This window comes from Mirounga angustirostris, unplaced genomic scaffold, assembly GCF_029215605.1.
Source record: "Mirounga angustirostris isolate CCGP_5_RB_7025 unplaced genomic scaffold, mMirAng1.0.hap1 SCAF_3, whole genome shotgun sequence".
Lineage (NCBI taxonomy): Eukaryota > Metazoa > Chordata > Mammalia > Carnivora > Phocidae > Mirounga > Mirounga angustirostris.
The window spans coordinates 118,779,254-118,805,000 of record NW_026991711.1 but is presented as its reverse complement, the minus strand read 5'-3'; the positions used below and the strand labels follow the sequence as shown (position 1 = coordinate 118,805,000).

Sequence of the window (25,747 nt, the reverse complement as noted above, 5' to 3'; positions counted from 1 at the left end):
CCATCTGCCTTCTATTAACCAGACATTAAAGAGATTTGTAAAAATGCCCCCCCCCCCTTGTCACTAATTTTCCTTCTTGCTTTGGAAAATATTTTTCACAAAATATGTTGTCTGTGCTATGTTTATTATTATGTATTTATATATTTACATTATTTACTTTAAAATAAATACTAAAATTTATTGAATAAGGAAAGTTAACATCTATCAGTTTAAATTTCCAATATGGTAAACATTAAGAGAAAAAAACCCACATAAACAAAAGCATATTAGGGTTCAAAATAATTTAAGAGAGTAAAGGAGTCCTGACATCAAAAAAATTTAGTAACTCCCAGTTTAGATAACATCTGAACAATCTCAGTGCTTCTCAGTTATGTGGACTGGAGCAAGATAATTAATAGGTGACTCAGTTTCCTCATCTATAAAACATGGGCTCAGAGGTAAAGGCCAATAATAAAAAGATTTTTGTAAGAAATAACACACTGAACATGTTTAATAAATGATAAGATTGTAATCTTGAGGATTTCTAAGAATCAACATCTAAGAATGAATTAATCATAGGGTAGCTTGATACACACATACCCCAAACATGTTGTATACCTGTTAAAACCAGCCTTACTCTTCTGTCTCTTATTTTTTGGCCTGGCACAGCACCAGGTCACCAAGGTACCGGGAAATGCAGGAGGGAAGACAGACCTTCACTGAGAGTTTCCAGGCTCCTTCCCCTTTGTACAAACCTTGTCCCTGCCAACTGGCACATTCCTCCCACAACCTCAGGCCCATTCTCTCAGCTCCAATGAGATAAAGTGAAATGAACATCTTTCAGAACTTCTATGTTCTTGCATTCAGGATGAAAAGCAATTTTCTATCATAATGGAGAATTTTATTAAAATAAAGTACCTGGAAGGAGAGATAAACTATACCTCAGTGTCATGGAATAAAGCCCATAAACCTATCCAGCTCACCACCATCACCACCCCTTGAATCTTATCAGCCTGACATACAAAATATCACGACATCGGCCCACTCACACCGCACAGCCAATGTGTTCTCACAGGGCTTGGCTCCTTTCAAGTCCCTTCAAGGGCTTGGATTAGTCCTAATCTAATTCTTCTCTTTTATTATAGTTCCTAAGAGTAAGTGAATAAGACTTTTTCTAGTCCAATTCTTATTTCAATTTGGCTCAGAAAATTAATTTTCTTTCTCAGAAGACTGCTCCATTTACAGAGTTTTAGGCTTATATCAATACTCAGAACAAACTCTTTGCTTGACAAAGCTGTAGCTTGGAATGTTATGCTCAGCAAAGCCCCAGACTTTAAGCTTAAAACACAAGCGTGTGCCAATAATAACTTCTTCAGGACAAGTAGATATTTAAATGTAATTCTTCCTCTTAATTTCTGGGAATCACAATCTCCTAGGTGTCAGGGTCATTTCAGACAGAGAAAGTAACAATCTCTGTATGGAATTCCTTAGAGATACATACTATTGAATTATTATTATTTTCAACAAGCCTAACAACAATAGTTATCGCATTTTGAGTAATTACTATGTATTAGACCCTATATTAGGTCTTTTATAAATTATCTCATTTAACCTTGCAACATTCCTATTGGCAAATATTATTATCCTCATTTTATAGATGAGAAGTTAACTTAGGTCACATGGTAAATAAATACAAAGAATTTATGCACTTTATCTAAGTAATTTATTTAATAACTAGTCAAGGGCATGGCAAAAATCTGAACCACAATCTCTCTTTCCATAAAATAAATGGGCACCCAATTACCATTCTATTATGGTACCTCAAGAAAGTACAATAAAATCTATGAATCTCTTAGATAGCCCACTGCATTCCAAGAATTCCTCACTGTAGTAATTGATTATTTTCACACTACTGAGTAATTCAGAAGATTTCCCAATCAAACGAGGTCAAGCGTGTTAGTTTCCATCGGAGTTAGAGTCCAGTGCAGGCTTGCTTAGGTTTTCAGGACAGTCGAGATAGGTCAAAACCCTGGTGCGTGGTTTCCTTCCATATAAGGCCATGCTAATAAATGCTTGCATACAACCAGACAATGCACCTCCATGAATGTTTCTGCTGCTAAAGCCAAAGCTTGCAGAAAGTCTTGCACAGAGGTGGTAGACAAAGGGAAACTTCAGATGCTAAAGATGAAAGAAATGTGAGAATCGTTCAACATGCCTATAGCATCCAAAACAGCACACCACTCCGATTGCTTACAGATTTGCACTGGCCCCCTCCCAACCAGGGCTCTTCTATTCAGCCAACTCTGTATTGGAAATGACTGTCTTGCTTTGGTATGTGATGGTCAATTTCATGTTACTTCAGCAATGCTTGAAGAAATTCTCCTCGACAATTCGTAGAAACCCTGGCTGCAGCTCATTCCACCATCGTAAGAAGTGCCAACAACATGGGTTTGGGCCTTACCAAACGGAATCTAGTTCCTGATCCCCAAATATTGGAAAGTATTTGAATTTCCCAAGCTTGGATGCCCAACTATATTAAATCACCACCATTTTCACCCCCAAAAGACAGGCCTCATTGCTCTGATCCCAGAGCCCTGATTACCTTACTTCCTTTCCAGGGAAGAACTGCCAGATTTAACTACATAAGAAAAAGAACACAGCATTTTGAACCCCAGCACCTGGGCTGTACAGCGTGGACTTCACAGGAGCCACTCACCTTCTCTGGTCCTGAATGCTTTTCATCTGTAAAAGGAGGAACTGGGGAATCCTTAATTTCTCTTCCAATTCTAAAATCATGTTCTAAAATCATGATTCTATGATCTACTGTTTGACAGCCCATTTTCTCAAAGTGATTATCAACTACAGAAATCACTTATTTTCCAAATACATCATTCTTAAGGGGACATTATGTGCAAAGTTATCCTTTAGGAAATGAACATTCTCACCCAAGCTTCATCACATATCAATCAGCCTTGCATATCCACAATTTAAAAAAGCTTATTCTGAAATAACTGTGCAAATTAACCATTTTATTGGCTTATACCTAACACAGTCTGAAGTGGAAGTAAACTATTATTTATGTAGTATATTTATTTTACAGAATAATCTTTAAAACTATACTGTAACATACAAAACTTCATTTCCAATAGACCTGCAAAGAGTGTCACAGGAGAAAGTTCTGAAGGATCTAAAATCTACAGTCTTCCCACTGTTAAATTCAAAGAAAGTGCAGAGAGGCTAAATCACTTGCTCAATGTTCAATAGGTACTTTAGGAAGAACTAAAGCTATAAAATAGGAGATCTGGTATCCTTCTGCCATGAAGATAAACCATGTTATTCTAAGGTACTGTACAATTATGCTCTTCTAGGAATAAGGGAGAATGTGATAAAGTTGGGCTTGCTAGAGGCAAGCCACATGAAAAACTCTTAGAAACGCTTAGCGCTGAGATCCCCCAAACTTTACTTTCTGGAGTGGATTTACACTCCCGGTCCTAAAAATTGGGGGATGCAGGACAAAGAGACTCAGAACAACTAAGTGCAATGAGGGGTGTAAGAGGACATCACTCCCGCTCCTCTTCCCTTCTGGAACTGAGGGAAGGACAATGAAGCTGCTTCAGCTAATGAGCTCGGAGAACTCCAGTGACGGCTAAGAGATCCTCCAGTATCTCAGAGTTCATTACTTGTTGGGAGTTCCTGATGTGCCAGGAATGGTTACGCACCCAAGAGACTAAGCACTATCACTGCATCCAAGCAAAGAATTTTAGGATTGTTATAATAGCCCAAATCAAAGACTGTTCTGCTTCTACTGATAATTGTACAGTGAGCAATTCAAGTACCAACAAATGTTCCACCCATCTAAACCTCAGTCTCTTAACTTTTAATGATCAACAAGGAAGCTTAATTCTTTGGATATGATTCAGTCACTTTGTAAAGTGTCCAAAAGCCTTAAAGCTAAAATGTTAAACAGGCACACTTACCCAATATGGTTGGTTCTTAAAGAAATTTCCAGTTCTCTTAGCACTTGTGTGGATTCCTGAACACGCCGTCTGAATTTCTAGAATTCAAGAACACATATTCTCACAAAACATATTTTATCAACTGCTGTAAGTGCCATTTGTAATGTTTACCCCAATATGAAAATATCTCTGCTTTTAAAGTCAGCTTCTCTCTAAGTGAAATAAGCCAATCAGAGAAAGACAATTTTCATATGATCTCGCGGATATGTGGAATTTAAGAAACAAAACAGAGGATCGATCATAGGGGAAGAGAGGAAAAAATAAAACAAGACAGAATCAAAGAGGGAGACAAACCATAAGAGACTCTTAAACATAGGAAACAAACTAAGGGTTGCTGGACGGGAGGGGATGGAGGAATGTGGTAACTGGGTGATGGACATTAAGGAGGGCATATGATATAATGAACACTGGGTGTTACAGAAGACTGATGAATCACTGACCTCTACCTCTGAAACCAACAATACATTATACGTTAATTAACTGAATTTAAATTAAAAATGTTAAATAAATAAATAAATAAATAAATAAATAAATAAATAAATAAAGTGGGCTTCTCTCACCTTTCTTTTTGCAAAGGATACAAATTGTTCTTATCATGAAAATCAGCTTCTAAGAAAGGACTGGGAAAAATTTATTTCATGTACTAGGTGTCTTTGAGTAAGTAGACTATTTCTGCCTGCCCTACAACAATATTCACCAATATGCCTAAGTGTTGGGGTCCCTAAGACTCCCCCGGTCCCAGTTTCAATGATTTGCTAAGACTTCCTCCTAGGACTTGGCATATGGTTGTTGTTACGGCTAAGATTTATTACAGCAAAGATATACAAGGCACAATCAACAAAGGGAAAGGTGCATGGGGTGAAGTCCAGAAGAAACCAGATACAAGCTTGCAATAGTCTCCTTTCTTAGAAGCTGATTTTCACGGTAAGAACAATTTGTGTCCTTTGCAAGAGGAATCACAATGATAGTATCTGTGAAATGCTGTCCACCGGGGAAGCTCATTAGAGACTCAGTGCCCTGGGTTTTTACTGGGGACTGGTCATTCTGGCATTCTCTGCCTGGCACACACCAGAAGTCCAGACTGCCTGCAAGCAAAAAGGCATTCAGCACACACCATGTTGTTGGCACAGTGAATCATTCTTATCAGGGAAAGGTATGAACTCTCCTGAAATGCAAGTTCTCAGTTGCCAACAAAGAGCCACCCTGGCAAGCTGGCCTTTCTAAGGTAGCCATCTCAGGACTGCTATGTTAATTATTTTCTGCAGAACCATGTTAACATTTCCCAAAAATAAGCATTCAGAGTTACCTCTGCCCATGAGCCTTTATTTGGAAGGTCCCTCCTACTTTCAGAATGCCCTTCCTCATTCCCTGGCCCATCAAAATCCCACCAATCCTTCCAGAACTCCCTCAGGCCTTTCTTTCTTCAACAAATCCCCCTCTGGCAGTAAATGTATGCTTCTCTATCCTCTCAACTCTAAATGACCCCCACGTATCACTGGGTCATGATGCACATCAGTTCTCAGGAACACAATTTCTTCCAGAAACATTTATTTATAGTAACTGAAGTTTTAGGCCACTCTGGAAGTGGGACATTTGATGGGCCATGCCTTCTAAGAAGAGTTCTACGCTCTCTGTGCTACAAAATCAAACCACCTGCATTTTACACGGTCTCCCAAGAAAAGGCTGTGAGAATTCCAGCTCAGGATATTAGGGACCCTTCTCCTCTGCTGCCCCAATTGCAGTGGAAATGGAGTCATCCAGGTCCAAAGGTGAAGGCATCCAAGGACAGGAAGGAATGGAGGAAGGCGGGAAAAGCAGGATGTGGGGTGTGGAGAGCCAGGAGGAGGCCCTGGTGTCCCAGTGAAGATTGGAACCCTGCTCAGCATGGGCGGGCTCCTGTCATCCTCTTCTCCTCTCCACCCCCAACAAACTGCCCCTTACCAAGGCCCCAGGGAAGCCAACAGAGTCCCACAGTTTCCCCCGGGTTGCCATTCTTAAGGAACTCCAAAGACTTTCTCGGTTGCTAGAATCCAGGTAGTCAGATATGTGAAATTAAAGCATCCCCAATGCAAGGAAAAAAGAGCCACTCCCCTCTTTTGTCAAGAAAGGCGGGGGGTGGGAGGATGGGTTAGCCTGGTAATGGGTATTAAAGAGGGCACGTTCTGCATGGAGCACTGGGTGTTATACGCAAATAATGAATCGTGGAACACTACAACAAAAACTAATGATGTAGGGCGCCTGGGTGGCTCAGATGGTTAAGCGTCTGCCTTCGGCTCAGGTCATGATCCCGGAGTCCTGGGATCGAGTCCCGCATCGGGCTCCCCGCTCTGCGGGAAGTCTGCTTCTCCCTCTGCCTCTCTCTCTCTCTCTCATGAATAAGTAAATAACATCTTTAAAAAAAAAAAAAAAAAAAACTAATGATGTAACGTATGGTGATTAAATAATAATAAAAAATAAATTAAAAAAAAAAAGAAAGAAAGGCCTAAGAAATGACAGAAGAGTCGTGTATCCTTTGGAGGGACATCCGAGCCCAGTGTCTCCCGAAGAGCTTTCCAGCAATGAGGACTACTGATGAAGCAGAGTCTCTGCCACACAACTGCTCCTGGGAGGCCATTCCCATGTCGGAGTCACCAGTCTCGGACTGCCTGCCACTGTGAGCTTTAGAAAGCAGCTCAGTGTTCCCAGCTACACCTCATACACAGTTCTGACTGGCTCCCGGTGGCCTTCACGGGTCCTTAGGGGAAGGTCATCACGAGCCACAAAAGCACCCAGCACAGCACTGAAGGACACAACACGGTACAAAAGAGGATCTGCTGAAGGACTAAGAGGCATATATCAAAACAGAGGACCTCGATCAAAACACTAGGAGATACCAGGAATGACACCAGGAGCAGAGAACATTTCTTGGCAGTCACTACACTTTTGCAGCTGCGAGGTAACAGATAAAAACCACACTGACTCTGCCCCTGTATGATGTTCTCTCGGGAACTGTGCAATCTCCAGCAGGACTCAGGGCTATGGAGAAGCCTTGGCATCCACCTCGCTAACACATAAACAATGATTGCTAATGCTCTGCACTTCGGAAACGTATTTGGCATGCTTCAAAACCCTGCAAAGACAAATCACGTGCCTGTGGGGAGCCGCGACAAGAAGCAGGTACCATCAGCGAGTCGTGAGCACCATTCCCTGGGCCCCGTCCCATAAAAGGCAGGCCCAGGGATGAGCGCCCCCAAAGATCCATGCAATAGGTTTCATTTCACAACCGCACTGCCTGCAGAGAACCCCCTCCTTTCTTCACGGTCTGTATGTAGCCTTTTTCCTGGGCACATCCCCCCAGGTCACAGACTAGCACCGCCTGGTATGCAATGAAGAGACTGCTTTGGAGAGTCCTGCTCACAGAGATATCTAATTTAGGCTGTTCCATGCCTGCCCTCCAGGGGTTCAGATCTAAAACTATTTAGAAGAAAATCTAAATAGAATACACTTATGAAATTTTTTTTTTAGAAGACAGCAAATTAAATATCATCTATTCGATGTGTATAAAAGATAAATGAGTGAAAAGTATTCAAGGACTCCAGACACAGTGAAGGGAAGACGACTCAGCCTAGACTGGCTAAAATTGAAAGCCTGGATTTGAAATCTTCCCTCTTCCCTGCCGCGGTATAACTGAGAATCTGAAACTCATTCTAATTGCAAGCGCTGCCTTACTCCAAGCAAAATTTCCTTTCTCTAGGCTTCGGTCGAACAGATCATTTCCTATTGCCAGTGGTTGCGCCAACATCCATTTTTTTTTTTTCTTCTCGACTGAATGACTGACTTGAAAAGCAAGGCACGGACCGAACGAGGCCACTCAGATGAACACACGCAGTCTGGGGCTGAGAGTTCACAAGTGAAGGTCAGTCCAAACAGATATCCTTGTCTTCGTCCTTTATTAAGTTATTTGCAATGGAGCAAAACTAAGCAGCTTATTTCTTTTACATCCTTTGCTTCACTGAGGAATAATTGTTCCAGAAGAGAACCGGAACTGTGCCAGGACAAAGCCTCCTGTTCCGTCCAAGCATCTCCTCCTTACCACACTCAGGGACGGCCTCTGAGAAGCCTTCTCGGGGAGTTCCCTTACTCTCTCCTTTCTCCTAAGAGTCTGATGAATAGGGAGAGAACTGTGTGTGTGAGGAACACTCAGTCTGGGCACAAACACCAGCGCTTTGGCAACACGCAGCTGCAGACGAGAGTGTCCAAGGCCGGGGTCCGAGCGGTCCAGCCCGAGGGTTTCAAGTTGAGGGGATTTCTGAAAATATTTCTCAAGGAGAATCTTGCTGCTCCTTTAAAAAGAAACAGCCCCCAAAACCTCCTGGTTTGTCCTGGGTTGTGTTTGGGGCGGGGGGAGGGGGGGAGGGTCTTCATTTAACCCTCTGTAATCTGATGAAATTGAAGGCTGCCCTATCCTTGGGGAAGGAGACAAGAAAGAGGTAAGAATTGGGCAGCTGTCTCATTTAGGGGCCCGAACAGAAGCTCTTTAAAGAAAAGAAACACATGTGAGCCATATTTGTGAGGGGGCTATCATGATACTTCGACAGGTACATTCTTAGAAGAGGCTGCACCAGAGTCAGGTCACATGTGTGTAGCCGACGGCCAAGTCTACAGCGCACTGTCACCATCATCCCAGATGGTATTTCTTCTGCCTGTCTCGTGTTAGGCATAGGACAAAAGGCCAAGAAACTTCCAAAAGGAAGGAATAGCTGTTCTCATTTGCTTGCCTTTTTTTTGGATAGGGGGCAGTGAGCCGGGGGTGGGGGGCGTGGAGGAATATTTAGAGTAGAAGTAGAAGATAAAGATTTTTTTAAAAATTTGCAAGAGCCCTGGAGACAGCGGGAAACTAGGAAAAGTGCGTCTTTCTTCTCTCATGAGTCACACCCTAAAACAACAGGGGGAATTCAGCTCCAGTTATTTTTGCTGCAGCCTTGAAAGCAGGAGTTGTGGAAGGTCAACCCCAAAACAAGTGCTCTCTGGTGAAGAGCGCCCATCCCCATCCTGAGCAAGGACAGCTCGGTGCTGAGACATCCCAGGACCGATCCCGGCCCGCAGGGCTGTGCCAGGCTACATGCTTTACCCCAAGGCATCGGTTTAAACCAATTGTGTGTCTGCACAAAGCACAGCTTGTTTGCAAAAGGAGACAGTCAGTTGAGAATGGAATCAACTATTCTCTCCTTACCTTCTTGGGGCCAGGGGCAGGGTGAGGCCGGGGTGGGGGGAAGCTGCTAAGAGCATCAACATAGGATGTGAGTGCACAGCTGGGATGACAAAGCCCCAGTGATTTTTCAAGGCCTCTGGAAACGCACCAAGGCATGAAAGACAAGTATTCCCTTTGCTAAGGCTGCTTTTCCAGGGGCCTGAACACCTCTGGGCTGGACTCACTGCCCTGTGTAATTGGAAATGGCAGTGACTCACTAACCATCAGAGGTACGTGACGCCCGTCTTGGGAAAGCACTTTCAAACATATCCTTACACAAGAAGGATGGCTTTCTTCTTTGTTTTCTCATGGTGTCTGTCTCCCAAGACTGGTTTCCTGGAGGCTCCAGCAGAGGCTGTAGTGCAGAGGAAGGAAGGTCCCTCCAATGCACACTCCAGAGGAAATGACAACAAAGAGTGAAAACAAATCCATCTTACCTTCCTGGTTACAGCTGGATCCAGATAGCCTTTGAGCTTTTGAATGTATGTATGGGGAGGATTCTTCACCTGGAATCGTTCCTGCAGGAAGCACAAAAGTAAAAAGCATGAAAGCTATGAAGGCATGAGCGTTGGCCACACCAGACCCAGGGCTGACATGCTTCCACAGTAGGTGTGGCCCTGCAGATAATCTTTATGTATCTGCAGGGCTTGTGAATGGTTTTGAATCTTTATAGTGAAGGTTATTATCCTTGCTTTGCAGAGGAGAAAAGCGAAGCTCCGAGAAATTCACTACTTCCCTAAGACACAGCTAGTCAGTGGTACCAATGGATCTGAGCCTGCGTCTGCCCTACTCTGTGGTCTGTCCCACCGTGTCTGTGGGGCTCCGCGGCCCTCACTCCAGAACAATGCTCTGCCCAACCCGCATCCGCGGCCCCCTTCAGTAGGTCTTCAGTCCACTGCATACTCTGGGTTGTCTTCAATGTGGGCAAATCCTTTTCTTTTGAATATTATTCTTCGAAAATACCGAAACCTTGACTCAAACTGGAAAAAAACCATTTGTTTCAAAAATGAGTAATGAGTCTAGGCGTGTGCCTATCTGTATGAGTACAAATGAACGTATGTGATCATTAATGGGTTCCTGAGGCTGTTCCAAATTAGAAGACCCAGAAATATTTTTAGCAAAGGCACAGTCACTGAAATAAGCATATAAAGATAGAATATATATCCCAAGGTGGTATTTGAATATAAACCTGGGATGGGACCTGACAATCTGCATCACTAACGAGTCTTATGCTAAGGCTGTGCATGGAGGCACCACACTTTGAGAAACTCATGCCCATGTGTATCAGGTTTTATAGACTATAATGTCCAAAGCAGCTTATAATAAGCAGTAGGAAAAAACTGGGTAAAACCCAAATGCCTGCAAACTATAAAATGGATAAGTGCTCATATTATGTTCATACAATGGTATACTATATTCCAATGAAAATGAACAAACTGTACTGCATGCTTCTATATGGATGGATCTTATAAACCTGATGTTGAGCCAAACAGAATGTGATTTCATTTCTATGGATTCACAAGACAGGCAAAATTAAACTTTAATGGTAGGGACACATACATAAGCCATTTTATTTATTGACACATACCTATATATCTAGGGGGTGGGGGAAGAGAGGATTAGCATTAAAACAACAGAGGACTGAGGTGGGGGAAGGGAAATGCCCAGTGATCCCAAGAGGCTGCAAGGTTCTATTTCTTCATCCACAAGGTGGTTACACAGGCACTAGCTTTATCCTACTCACTATGCTCTTCTTAGGTTTCACAACTGTTTCTGGACCTATGCTACATTTCACACACATGTTCAAGTTTAAATGAATCCGCTCTAAAAGGAAAAAACTAAGATTTGTCATTAAATCAAAACCATTCTTATCAGGGTCTCTTCTATGCTTTTCTAGTAATTCTTTTTAACCTGATTATTGCTTATGCCACAAGGGAGTTTTTGAGCATTTCACAATATTGACAACTGGTCAGCATGTTTAAGCATGTGTTTATCCTCTACAAACTTGTATTTCTCCAACACAGGGAACCATAGCATCTCCCTGGTCCACTCAAGTCTTGCTTGCTTACAGATTTAGAAAGGCCAAAAGATCATCTCATTACTATCAAAAAGATTACCCTATTAGTTAAAATAATGCTTTGTTGTTTAAAATGCTTTAACATAGAAGGGACTTATAGTGAGACACCTGTCTATATTTCCCCTTTAGTTAAAAATTATGAGGAATTTCATAGTTTATAAACCGAATCTCAACAGAGCTGCTAACAAAAAAGATCAGCCTATTATTTCTAATTTTTTAAAGATTTTATTTATTTACTTGAGAGGGGAGAGAGAGAGAGAGAGAGAGAGCGAGCGCATGAGCAGGGAAGAGGGAGAGGAAGAAGCAGGGTCCCCGCTGAGCAAGGAGCCCGACTCGTGGAGATCCCAGGACGTTGGGATCATGACCTGAGCCGAAGGCAGACGGTTGACTGACTGAGCCACCCATGCACCCCAGCATATTATTTCTAATTATTCCTCCAAATTTTGCAAGCAATTTCTAAATAACAATTCACAAATATTTGACATCTCTAATGCTATCAAATGGTCTATGTATAAAGCCCCCGCCCACTTTTATTTTAAATCACCATCACTTCAGGATCCAACTGCCACAGGACTTTAGCAATAGCCCAGCTGAAGACTAAAATAATCACAAAAAACTCCAAAAAAGGAACTGATAAGCTACCTAGAAGCCAGTTATTATTTCCAACCTTGTGTATGACAATAGCTATTAGAATATCAAGAAAACTTACGCTTTTTAAAAACACAATCCAGGGGCGCCTGGGTGGCTCAGTCGTTAAGCGTCTGCCTTCGGCTCAGGTCATGATCCCAGGGTCCTGGGATCGAGCCCCCCATCGGGCTCCCTGCTCTGCGGGAAGCCTGCTTCTCCCTCTCCCACTCCCCCTGCTTGTGTTCCCTCTCTCGCTGTGTCTCTCTCTGTCAAATAAATAAATAAAACCTTTAAAAAAAAAAAACACAATCCAATTTTCCATATTTAAAATTCCTATGACCAGGGACAACTCAAACTGTGCTCCCTTCCATTACAGCAAACACCTCCTACCTCATAAAGGTCCCTAATACATGAAACTCAATGAAACTCTGGCTAATATAGTAGTTACTTGAAGACCTAAATTTGAATCTGTGGACAGTTGCTGAAAAACATCTAATGATTGTTATTTTACGCAATGTCTTCACAACAGAAGAGCTAATTTATTATAATAACGAAATCTAGGGGCGCCTGGGTGGCTCAGTTGGTTGAGCATCTAACTTGTTTTGGCTCAGGTCATGATCTCAGGGTCGTGAGATCGAGCCCCACGACAGGCTCCACTCTGGGTGCGAAGCCTGCTTAAGATTCTCTCTCACTCTCCCTCTGCCCACCCCCCCCACCACGTGCCCCACCTCAAAAAAATAAAACAATGAAATCTGGTTCCCTGGCACATATAACAGGCAACAAATGCACCTTTCTTCATTTCCTACTCAAGACTGTCGTGACCCAGGGAGCTTTTTCTCAAATATATACATTCATTGGTCCTATAAGTTTTTCCTTTTAATTATTCCCCTGAAATTACGGACAAAGTCTACAATTAATACATACTTTTTCAAACGTGCTTATCAAAATTTGCTGTTGTTTTAGTCACGTTTTTCACTTGTCTGAATAACTTACTAACGTATTTCCAAAAACAGAACATGAAGAAGCCTGAGGCTTCACAACACAGTAAGTCTACATTATATCTACTACTCAGAAAACAGAGCCTAGTCTAAGGCTTTAAATAAAACTGGTATGGAGAAAGAATACAAAAGTTCTAATCATTTCCCTAAAACTTGGGGTTGTTCATCTAATCTCAAAAGGAGCTGTTTATAAATTCAGTATCTGGCTCACCAAACCTTTTCTTTCTGTGTCTTCAATACGGCCATTTGGACAATAGAAACATTTGGGAGAACACACTGGAGAATGTCAGCACCTTGCCAAAATACATTCACTTTGAAGGACTTTGGAAGGATTACTGGCATCATATTTATTTAAATTAACAATTTTTTTTCTCTATTAGAATTTTAGATTTTGCACTGAAACCTGTAAATGCCTTGGCTGGCAGTTTTCCATCATCCTCACTTCCAGATCTGCTGCATCTCACAGGCTATTTTCAATAACTAGTTAATGTGCTTGCTCAACATCATTGACGTGAGTAGCTTAATTAAATGAAGTCCTCAGCTTGAGTCCCACAATATAGAACTATTATTCTTAGGGATAAAAAATATTCGCTAATCATGGTGACTTGTCAATGTGAATTGATGTCATTTGGAAGAACTTTTGAAATACAAATTTCCTTCTAAACGTCTCATCATACAGCATCCCATCACCCTGCCCTCCTGCCATTTAGCTCTTTTTTAAAAAAATTTTTTTAAAGGTTTTATTTATTTTTGAGAGAGACAGACAGACAGATAGACGGGGAGGGAGGAGAGCAAACATGAGGGGTGGGTAGGGGCAGAGGGAGAAGCAGACTCCCCACCGAGCCAAGAGCCCGATTCGGAACTCGATCCCAGGACCCTGGGATCATGACCTGAACTGAAGGCAGACGCTTAACTGACTGAGCCACCCAGGCGCCCCTGCCATTTATCTCTTTGTGTGATCACACTTTCCTCCTGAAATGTTTCTGGATGGGAAATGACAATCGCTCTGGGTGTTTAATCCTTCTCCATAAGCATTCAACGCAAAGAGCCCAAAGTCATTTCTTCACATTCAGGACACTAGGCCACAGACTGCACTGGATTAGGTGTGGGAGGGAACAAACCCAGGATCACAGACTCTTTTTCCCCCAAGGAAAGGCAGACAGCCACATGCAGCACCTCATTTGGAGGAGTCTGTAGTCTTGGAAGCTTGACCACCCTACACTCTCCTACACGTGGATCCTGAGAGCTGGTTTGGAGGCCATGGCAGGGGTGTGCAGCTACTACACACCCCTGACGGAAGAAAGGTACGCCTCTACCGGGGAAGGTCCTCCTTAGACCAAGAGTGCAACTTACGGGGCGCCGGGGTGGTTCAGTCGTTAAGCGTCTGCCTTCGGCTCAGGTCATGATCCCAAGGTCCTGGGATCGAGCCCCACATCAGGCTCCCTGCTCCACGGGAAGCCTGCTTCTCCCTCTCCCACTCCCCCTGCTTGTGTTCCCTCTCTCGCTGTGTCTGTCACATAAATAAATAAAATCTTTAAAAAAAAAAAAAAAGTGCAACTTACAGGGGAACACACAAGGTGTGGTAAGGGACCAATGGGGTGACATGGCGCAGGCAGGTCACCCTCCCATCCGATAATCATAGAATCTTCATTAAGCTGCAGTGTCAATTGCCAGTATTTCATTTTAATGAATTAGATTCTTAGAAATTAATTTCTCTAGTAATGATCTGAAAATTTCTTCTCACTGCTAAAAACGACTTCATTAATGCCAGCCCAAGAACACAATCACCGTTCCATCCAGGGCAGCACTTTTTGTTTTTCAAGCATTATTCACTTATTTTTGAGTGACACTTTACAGTTTACCACATTCTCTAGACCTCTTTTTTTTTTTAAGATTTTATTTATTTTATTTGACAGAGAGAGAGAGAGAGAGACAGCAAGAGAGGGAACACAAGCAGGGGGAGTGGGAGAGGGAGAAGGAGGCTTCCCGCCGAGCAGGGAGCCCGACGCGGGGCTCGATCCCAGGACCGTGGGATCGTGACCTGAGCCGAAGGCAGACACTTAACGACTGAGCCACCCAGGCGCCCCTCTCTAGACCTCTTAACTCACTCAAGCCTCTCTATCCAAGTAGAGATCACCTCCATTTTATAGATGGAGGAAGTGAACTTCAGAGATGAAATGATTTGCCTTAAATCAGACACACACACATCAAAGATTCAGACTCGAGCTTTCTGACTCTCTGATCCTTGTTCTTTCTAGGACATCATAATAAGTGTGCTCATCTTGCTTTTGATAGAATAAAAGCTCTTAAAAGGGTAGAAACATGTTCTATTTTTCTTTGAGTTCCAGTATATACAGAAGAACACTTGGCACACAGTCCTTAATAATGTCCAAGGAATTAAACTTCTTCTAGATGTCATAGACAAGTCACATCTCTCATAAATCAGGGGTAAGTTTTTCAAGTTTAAAAGCAAGCAAAGAGATTGTCAACGCTGTCCAGGGCATACATATGTGCTAGATATAAATTAGCCAAACTCATGTCATAGCTAAAGGACATTTGCTGATAAGCCTACCATGCTGAAGATATCTGTATGGTATCTCTCCTGGTTCTGAAACTGCCCTAGTGACTTCCATAACTACACATTTCTCACTAACTCAGTCTACCAAAGCTTATGCTAGCGAGCCTCCCCCCTCCCCTTGCTGGCCACCACGAAGCCTACCCTGCCGTGCAGAGGCCTGCCCTGCAGATAAGGAAAAGACAAAGCATTTACTGGATTCCACTTAATGACTAGGGTTCAAGTCTACTGCAGCCCAAATTGGAAAACCAGGCCATTTTTAAAGGAACTCAATGAAGGGGCTGGGACAGGGAGACACTGGGTTAATTAGGTAAGTCACAGTTAATGGAACTCATCAGCTATGCTGCAACATGGCCTTGCTCATCAGACAGGCAGGCAGCCTTAGGTTCTAAGCAGTTCAACTGTTTCTTTGGAACCTTCCTCCATGCCCTCCTTTCTCCACCTAAATCTAATACAGTTTGTCACTGAAAGCCTTTCCGCATAAAAGTTTGGAACTGGGCACTCTGCTCATCCAGCAAAAACATTTCTGATCCTTTGAATCCTCTCAATCCATGTGTATAATTACATGAGAGATTACTTGAGGTTAATTTGGTGTCAGCTGGACTCAGGACAAGCATGTTACAAGCATTTCCGCTCCATGAATTGTATTTGGAGAAGCATCTCCAAAATCAAACAGAGCTTCAGTCAAGTTTATCTTATACCTTAATATTCTGAGGTTAAAGGAAAGAAATTATAGCGAGACATGTGAAAATCCAGGAAATCTCTGGGAAATGAACAGCTCATGGGAGGGGACACACTGACCGCTGAGTTTCTCCCCCCGTTTGGGACGGTCACAGGGTCACTGGCTCTGGTTTAGCAGAGCTACCAAAATTGCTGAAACACCCTCACAGATGAATTAGATGTCACCATCATTATGCCATTATTAATGTTTTATTATTCTGTCCCTGCAATAATTTTTAGATAGTGAAAATTCTAAGGACTTTGCTCTTGTGCACATAAGCTCGCTACACTTGATTTTTCTTCCTAGAAGCTGCAAATAGTTGGGCTTCGTTTCCCAAGGCTGAGTCAGCAAACTGTGGTCTCTAAATGAGCTACAATCACAACGAGTATCATTGCCATTAGCGTGTACTAATTTGCAGCACTTAGCTTGGTGCTAAATGCTCTTCAGAGCTCTGTTGACAGGAATAATCCAAGTCCTCAAGGGGTTTACCCTCTAAAAAGGATAATGCTAACACAAGTGCATGGGGAGAATAAAAGACAAAAATAAAATACCACATTAATATTATATATAGACAGAAATGAGTTACATAGTACAGCAGAGGCCAAGAAATACTGCATGTATGTATGTGTGTGTGGGGGGGGGAACGGGAGTGCCAAGGCCAGAATAAGCAACAAGGACTAAGGTAATCATAACATCTCAGCTCTCACAGGGCCAACGATTTATACAAATAAAAACAACATCTACACAAATAGATCTAGACTCCCCAAGAAACTGAGAGTACCAGAGTCCCCAAGGAAATGCATATTCCACATTCCCCCCGCAAAAAGACAAATTCTGGAACTTCAGAAAGGCTGCCAGACTCTCCCCCGCTACACAAAGTATGGGTATGAAGAAAGAGGACAATTGAGAGCAAATGAGGAAGTTATTAAGACTCTAGCTACTTAAAATAATAGACGGCCAAGAAAGCAAGTTCAAATGAGAGTCCAGTTTTGTCTAACCACTACCAGAGCCAGTGAGTGTCAGCTGCACTGCGACTTAGAGGATCCCTGGGGTTATTATTGGGTGAAAACATTTTGCTAAGTAAGCCCCTGCCTCTGAACACCTTAAATCTTGCTATCACAAGTAGGTCTCTATTTCCAGGCACTAACCTGAAAATTACTGAGGTTAAAAAAAAATTTTTTTTGATCCTTTTATTATTTCATTCATCCAGAACACATTATGCAAGACACTGTAAGAAAAGGGACAAAATGAAACAAATTCACTCTAAAGCACTAAATCTGATCTGGGAGACACAACGGACATCGCTGTAATACAACGCGGACTATGATAAGAGCCATATGTGATCCTCTGCAGGTTCAAAGAAAGGTAAGGCTCCTTGCAACAGAGAAGATCAAAGGAACTTCCCCAGAGAAAGTGGTTTTTGAATTGAGTTTTAAAAGGCAGGCAGTGTATAGATATCCTGGGTGGGTGTGAGAGGCAGGAGACAGAGGAGTTTTCCAGATGGGGAACATGGGGAATGTGCTACTTACTTCAATGGGTTTAGCTGGGTTCCAGTAATACAGTTTAAGAAAGACAGTGGCACAAGAATCTAATGGCTACCTTGGAACAGACAATGGTGGATGTCAAATAATAAGCTAATAGGTATAAGAGAACAGAAAGTTAATAAGGGGTTTTGAATAGTGGAGGAACATACGATGAATACTGTGTAAGCCTCCCTTCTCCATCCCCAACTTTAAAAGTTGGCCATTTCCGCACTAGACTTGAAAAAAATTAGCATGTCAGATTCATTCCACAGCCATAGTTTCTTGGAGAGCCCTGAAGCATTCTTCAGCTCTGAATATGAAATCATTTTCCTGGTCGGAGAGGACAACTTTCCAAGTGTTCCATTACAACTCTGAGGCTGAAAATAACTTTTGATGAGACCTGTCCAAATAATTTCCTTTATTTAGACTAGCAAAAGTTTCTTCTAGTTCAAAAGTCTTTCCTCAAAAAAAATCCCGTAACTCACTCCCTAATATATAATATTAATTGGGCTTATTTAATCCTATTCAGAGTTCTCATTTTCCCGATTTAGAAATGGTTTTAACTGAATTTGTTAGGAAGGAACGTCATGCTTTTAATGAAGTTTATCATCTCATGTTATCCTAAGGAAAGACTGAACCACGAATGTGCTTGACAGGTAGCAGTGTTTAGTATGCAGGGTTGTTGTTGCTACTGAGGATCTAAGGACTAGGGTAGAGTGATGGAAGGTTGGATTTATACTGGAAAATCTTTAGTATCATCTTCAAATCTTCATTCTCTCCCCTCATGAGCCAAAGCTTTCTCTTCTTTTAGCTTGGCATTTCTTAAAATATATACTACTAAAAACCAGCATCTAAAGCCATTGAAGATGCTTGTTAAATTGCAAACATTCTCCTGACGCAATTCCAAACACTCAAAAATCTACATTTTCTTAAATTCCCCAAATAGGTCCTTCTGTACACTAACACTAATTAATTACTGCTTTAGAGTGTAGTTCCTACTTTGGATACCTAAATCCCTCTTGGTCTACAAAGAGAATGTGCATATTGCTGTTAGGCAAAGACTCTGGAACATTTTCACTTATACTTAAAGATACAGACTTACATTATAAAACTATAGTTACAATCTACGATTTCATGAAAATTTTACAAAATCCCTGGGGTATACTCTTCGTCTAAAAAATGCAAGGGGTACAAACAAGTCTCATTGTTTTTTCATCTGAAAAATGAGGATATGAAAACCTTTATCCCCCACATACTACATAGTCCAGAAACTTTACTTAAGGATGCCTTCCCAAACAAGATTAACATGCTGGAAAGCTTTTAAAAGTCTCCAGAGCTAACCATGTATCATACAAATAAAACATGGGGGAGGAAAAGAAAAACAACAAAGTCCTAATCTTTAAGGTGGGGGTGGGGGATGGGAAAGAAGCAGGAGCTGCAGCCTTTGATGTCTTGCAGAAACCATTAGGTATTTCAAGATTTCGATAAGAGTACCAGTATTTTTCAATCACTCAAGAATTTGAAAGAATGGTAAACCCTTTTTTTTTAAGTATTTTTAAAAATATTTTAAAGTTTTTATTTAAATTCCAGTTAGTTAACATACAGTGTAATATTAGTTTCAGGTGTATAATTTAGTGATTCAACACTTCCATACATTACCCAGTGCTCAGCACAAGGGCCCTCCTTAATCCCCATCACCTATTTCACCCATCCCCTGGTGACCATCTGTGTGTCCGTTATAGTTAAGAGTCTGGTTCTTGGTTTGCCTCCCTCTTCCCCACCCCTTTGCTTCTTTGTTTTATTTCTTAAATTCTATATATGAGTGAAATCCTGTCTTTCTCTGACTTATTTTGCTTAGCATAATACTCTCTAGCTACATCCATGTCATTGCAAATGGCAAGATTTCATTCTTTTTATGGCTGAGTAATATTTCATTACACACACACACACAGACACACACCTTAAGAACAGCAAACTCTTATGTTACAGATTTCTGCCTACAGTTATCCTAATTGGATTCTCTGAAATTTCATGTGCCCCAATTCAAACAGTGTGCAACCACATGGTTACACAGTTACATGGTCCTGAGAATCTCAAGAGGTGCTTGCTGCAGTGAATGAATTGTAATATTTGCAAAGGGTGTAACTTACGGCAGGAAACCCTCAAAGCAGATGGCTCAGAAAGAGGTGGAGAAGGAAGCTGCCTTCCACTGAAGTCGACACGTGTTTGATACACACAAGGAAAGCATCCTTATGAACAGAACATAAGGACTGAAAATTGGGAGTAAAGTCATTAGGTCTTAATCATGCCCTTACCACTTGCTTTCATTTACCTTAGGCATAGACTTAAACCTAAGAACCAAGCTCAGAATACCTAAACTTCATTTACCCATGACTATTATTTACAGTAAGAAACCATTAAGGTAGTGTCCAATTATGGAACTTGGTTTTGAAAATGCTGAAACATACCCTTTCTCCATATGGGTATCAAGGAAGCAGTAGGAGGTTGTTTAAAAACAGTGTTTCTCTAGGAAAAACCACTGTAAACTTATTTTCTAAGTGCACCACTTAAAATAGCACTAAAGATCATGATATACTTAGGGATAAATCTAAGAATACACTGAAAACCTCAAAATATTTCTGTGAGATATTAAAGATCTAAATAAATAGCAACATCACGTTCATCATCCAGAAGAATCAATATATTAAGATGTTAGTTCTCTTGACATTCATCTACAAAATCAACACAACTTCAGTCAAAATCCTAGAGGGTTTTTCTTAGGAACTTACAAGCTGATTGTAAAATTTATATAAAAATGCAAAGGAATCAGAGTAGCCAAAATACTTTTGTGAAAGAACAAAGTTGGAGAATTCACACTACCTGATTTTAAGACAGTAATCGAAACTGCCATATTGACAACAGGTAGAAATAAACATCAGTGGAAGAAAACAGAGAGTACAAAAACAGGACCATACACATATGGCCAATTGGTTTTTCAAAGATACCAAGGTAGTTCATGAAAAAAGAACAGTCTATTCAACAAATGGTACTTAAATGGATGTGCATATGGGGGGTGGGGACAGTGAATCTCCAGCCTTAACTTATCCCATGTACCAAAATTCACTCAAAATAAACCACAGACATAACATACAACTAAACCCTTACAATGTCTAGAAGAAAACATGGCAGAGATAACCTTTGTGACCTGAGTTTGGACAAAGATTCCTTAGACAAGCCACAAAATACTTGAATCACTTAAAAAATAAAAGATCTCTAAATCCAACTTCATCAGAAAACCTTTTCATCTTTGAAAAACACTTTATGACTATGAAAATTGTCAAGACACAAACTAGGAGAATATTTGCAAGATATACATCTGATAAAGATTTGTATCCAGAATATATACTTTTAAAACACTATAGTTCAATAATATAACAATCCAACTTTTAAAAATAGGTAAAAGATTTGAACAGATCCTTCAACAAAGACACACAAATAACAAACAAGCACATAAGAAGATGCTCATCATTAGGGAAATGCAAATTAAAATCAAAGTGAGATACCATTATATATCCATAAAAATGAGTGGAATTAATGAGACTGATAATACCCAATTGTTGGTAAAGGATTTGGAGCAACTGGAACTCTATTACATTGTTGGAGGGAATGCAAATGGTAGAGCCACTTTGGAAAACTCAATTGGTGAACTTTACTATATGTAAGTTATACCTCAGTAAAGAAGATCAAAAAACAGTATCTCAAAGTAATTTCTTTAAATTCATTTTACTTGTTACTGAGCACAGCTTTCTTCTTAAAAAGTTTTTGATATTTTGTTCATTCCACTTGCCCAAATTAGAAAGAAATCCACAAGCCAAATATGTAGTCAACTTCGTCAGCCAACACTTTTGCAAAAAATAAAGCACTCCAAGGGGATCCTGTAAACCTCTTAGTTTTATAATTTCCAAAACATTTATGTCATAAATTATTCATAAAGATTAAAATTCTGCAATGTGTCAGTTTTTTTCACCCAGCTCTAAATGTACCTCCATACCTCAAACCATTACTTTATCTTCACTGTCATTTCATGAAATTTTAATCCACCATCTTCATCCAACACTCCCTACCTCCCCACACCCAACACATATCCCAGTTTCCTAGACACAGAAGTATTTTGCCTTTTAAGATATAAAAACAAATACAACGCGTGCTAACAACCTGAAAACTGAATCTTAAAATTAAGCTTTCGTTGGCTATTTTATGGTTTGTCCTTAGATCTCCCGTAATTTCAGTTTTAACATAACATAACACACACACACACACACACACACACACACACACCCTTCTATAATCAACATCATGTCTTTCTTTGCATCCTCAGATCACAAGATTAAGCCAACAGTAGTTTCAACCTGTGATCACATGGTCAAAATTAATCATTAGATCAAGCTCTCCAACAAGACCTGACCAGACTGGGCTGAGTGGGAGGCGGAAGCAGGTCCTTTGAAATTGGTCAATGCTGGGGATACTTGCTGGATGTGACAGATACAGAAACATAGTACCCAGTCTATTACAAATGTTCACTCCACAGGGTTTTAGAGGAGACTTGGGAAGTTACATCTCAAGCTATGAGCACATACATCAACAGCCAAGTGGCTGTCTCAAAGTTCTTGTGAAGTGAACTAGTAGTGGCTTTAAGGGTAACCAGCATCTGCATAATGATGGTTATTTCTAAAACCCAAAGATGCTACTGCAAGCCACGGTCTAGTCCACCATGTGGATACAGAATACATGCAGTCTCCGCCCCTAAACACAGCTCTGTTTTCCTTACAAAACCTGAACCATATTTCTACTTTTTTCCTTCTCTCCCTGCACTCCTAGCACCTACAGTCTAATGAGAAATTCAAAACCAATTTATATTTCTGTTATTTCAGTGAAATCATTCAAATGCTGTTTTACTATGTAATATCACAGAGATAAAGACCAGAGAGACACCTTAATTCCCCCAATGACTTCAAAAAATAACTTCTTTTAAAACACTTACATCAAAGGTCATCGAGATCTGCCATGAATGCTACAGATGAGTAGGGGATAATATATGGGCTGAAAGCTCTCTGCTATACACTCAGTCTTTCCAGAATTTACTTTTAAGGTGATGTGTTATTTTTTTTCAATCTCCTCTTTTAAAAGATTCAGCATTGTGTTTTCTGAACCCCTATGGTCCTAGCATCTAGCACATCACTCTTCTCAGTGTGTTCTCATTGAATCATTTAATTAATGAATGGGCTGATAAAAAGAGCCACAATCATACTGTAATCCAGGTCCTCCTGGCACTTTTTTCAAAAAAAACTTTTCCAAACCATTAGGGTACTTTTTAGAACACAGAAATTTTCACAATTTTTTTTAGTGTCTGTTTCAACCACTTGTTGGATAACTTCCAGAAAGCTGTTTGACTTTTTCGTGTGTGAAAAGTTAAACACACAGACTTCCACAGCAAAGATTATGAGTCAAATGTTCAGGTGTTAAAACTATGCAGAGTTCTATTTGTGTTACCTACTAGAAATTCTTGGCTAATACACCTTAATAAGTCACTTAAATTATTTTCTAAAAGATGGAGGATGGAGGATGATCTTCCCTACTTCAAAGGTCAACTTCAGTCTATCCATATACATCATTAAATTGGCTATATGATTTTTCATTTCCTATAACAGCATTCCCAAGTTTACAAAAGATGCTCATACAATACAATTCACCTCACACAACATAATGGAGTTGTCTAAGAACTTTGGCAACTAAGTAATTTTAAGGGGGAGGAGGACAGGAGTGACGGGGAGAATCTACAATTCCATTTGTATTACAAGGCAAGAAGGCAGGTAATAGGATGTTCATTTTGACAGAAAAGAACCTAAAAGCTTGAAATCAGGCTGAACCCTGGGTTTCTTATCTTGGCTGTTGATGTCGAACAGCCCTTCTAACAGAACATTTGTATCAAGCTGCCAAAAAGGATTAGTTTAAAAAGGAGTAACTCACCCCTTCTTTAGCCTACATTCTCCCCCATTTTCTGCCCCCCTTCTCAATCCCCATGGGACAGGCCAGCATGAACCCCACTACAAAAACCATCTGACGAAGAGAACCTCTGGTAGTGGAAAGAAGTAAACCCCCTTCTAAGCTTCAGACTCAATTTTCCACAACTCCAGGAATATGAAATGTGAGACAGCTCAACATACAGAGAGTTGGCATCTGATCCTCTGATTGCTTCTCCAGTGTTTTAGAAGCAAGGCATCAGAGACCCGGAGTGAATCTTAATGGAAGGGAAACTCTGCTTTCAGGAGGGAAACTGAAAGAAACTTGCTTTGTTTTTAACAGCAACTAACTCAGTACCTTTCCTCAGATTTGGAGACTTTAAGAAAAGGAAGACAGTCCCTTTAAAATCTCAAGCAAAAGATAGCCCAAAGATAAAATGCTGTTTGTTTTAAAGGTGGCAAAAATACATGTCCTATAGCCAGTTCCTGCTGGGCACACTGCTGGGACTCAGAACAAATAAATTGGTACCAGGGACCATTTGACTCCAACGATTTTCCAGACGTGAAGTATTACATGAGGTACCGGTTTGGGGAAAATCAGATCCATACTCTCTCAGTTTTCTCTTTGCTTTCCCCAGTCTATACTACTAAATGCTTTTCAATAATAAATTAATGAATACATAAATAAAAACAAGTTTTAATACTAACTACAACCTAAGACAAGTGAAACTATCAGACTATCAAAATTGATAACCCTGGCAGAGACCAGCATTTATGAGGCCTGTTTTTTCTCTTTGTGCATATTCACCTAGGCTACATTTTGCATCCCCCTTGCAGGCCTAACCTATGAAGTAAGACTGCATGTGACTCAGGCGACTTCCGAGCCTGGTTCAGGAAACCTCCCAGGTATATGTGCGTGCACGTGCATGTTCATTCTTCCTTTGATTGGAGACCACCTCAGGGCAAAACTGAAGCTGTATGCTAAAAATAGCTTCAGGGACGCCTGGGTGGCTCAGTGGGTTAAGCGGCTGCTTTCGGCTCAGGTCATGATCCCAGGGTCCTGGGATCAAGTCCCACATCGGGTTCCTTGCTCAGCAGGGAGTCTGCTTCTCCCTCTGACTGCTGCTCCCCCTGCTTGTGCACTCTCTCTCTCTCTGGCAAACAAATGAATAAAAACAGCTTCACCTCGCTCCTTGATTAACTGGGTAGAATTCAACTCTCAATGGTCAATGGTACCAGCTTGGACTGTTACATGAATGTCAAGATTATGCAAATCATTACACATCTTGGTATATGTAGTTGTTGGAATGGTGGCCCCCCAAAAAGATACATCTATGTCCCCAAAAAGCGAATGCGACTGTATTTGGAAAAAGGGTCTTTGTAGATGTAATAAGTTAAGGACCTTGAATGAGATCATCCTAGCCTATCCAGGTGGGCCCTGAATCCAATAGTAAGTGTCCCTATGAGACACAGAAGAGAAGTAGACAAGGGGAGAAAAGAAGAAACCACGTAAAGATGGAGGCAGAGGCTACAGTCCTGCAGCCACACACCAAGGTCAGCCTGTGAGCCACCGGGAGCTGCAAGAGGCAAGGAATGACTCTCCCCTAGAGCCTTGGGCGGGAACAGGATCCAGCTAACAGCCTGATTTCAGACGTGTGTCCTCCAGAGCCGCAAGAGAGTATTTTCTATTGCTTTAAGCCACCAAGTTTGTGGTCATCTGTTACAGCAGCTGCAAAAAACTAACACAGCACCTTTTTGTTATCCTATTGTTACTTTAACTTAAACTGGAAGTTCCTAACAGAAAAGTGACCTAAATCAGGTACTGAGTACATCTTCAATAGGATACATTCAGGGGACACAAAACTGCGAAAGAAAAAATAAGTAATTTTAGTTACTAATGTCTTAGTTAGTAATGATAAGGGTATGTTATTTTGAAACCTTTTTATATCACAGGAAAAGACAAATAAATTACATTTATGTT

General features: G+C 41.0%; 1 protein-coding gene across 9 annotated transcripts in view; it reads right to left on the bottom strand.

The window, feature by feature from the left end:
- Positions 1-25,747, bottom strand: part of FMNL2 (formin like 2) — a 307,166-nt gene that overhangs the window by 96,737 nt on the left and 184,682 nt on the right. For all 9 annotated transcript variants that reach the window (XM_045868856.3, XM_045868857.3, XM_045868855.3 and 6 more), the window contains 2 exons: positions 9,663-9,743; positions 3,957-4,033 (listed from right to left, as the gene is read on the bottom strand). In XM_045868856.3, the coding sequence (XP_045724812.1) occupies positions 3,957-4,033; positions 9,663-9,743 (158 nt within the window). The remainder of the gene's footprint in view (positions 1-3,956; positions 4,034-9,662; positions 9,744-25,747) is intronic.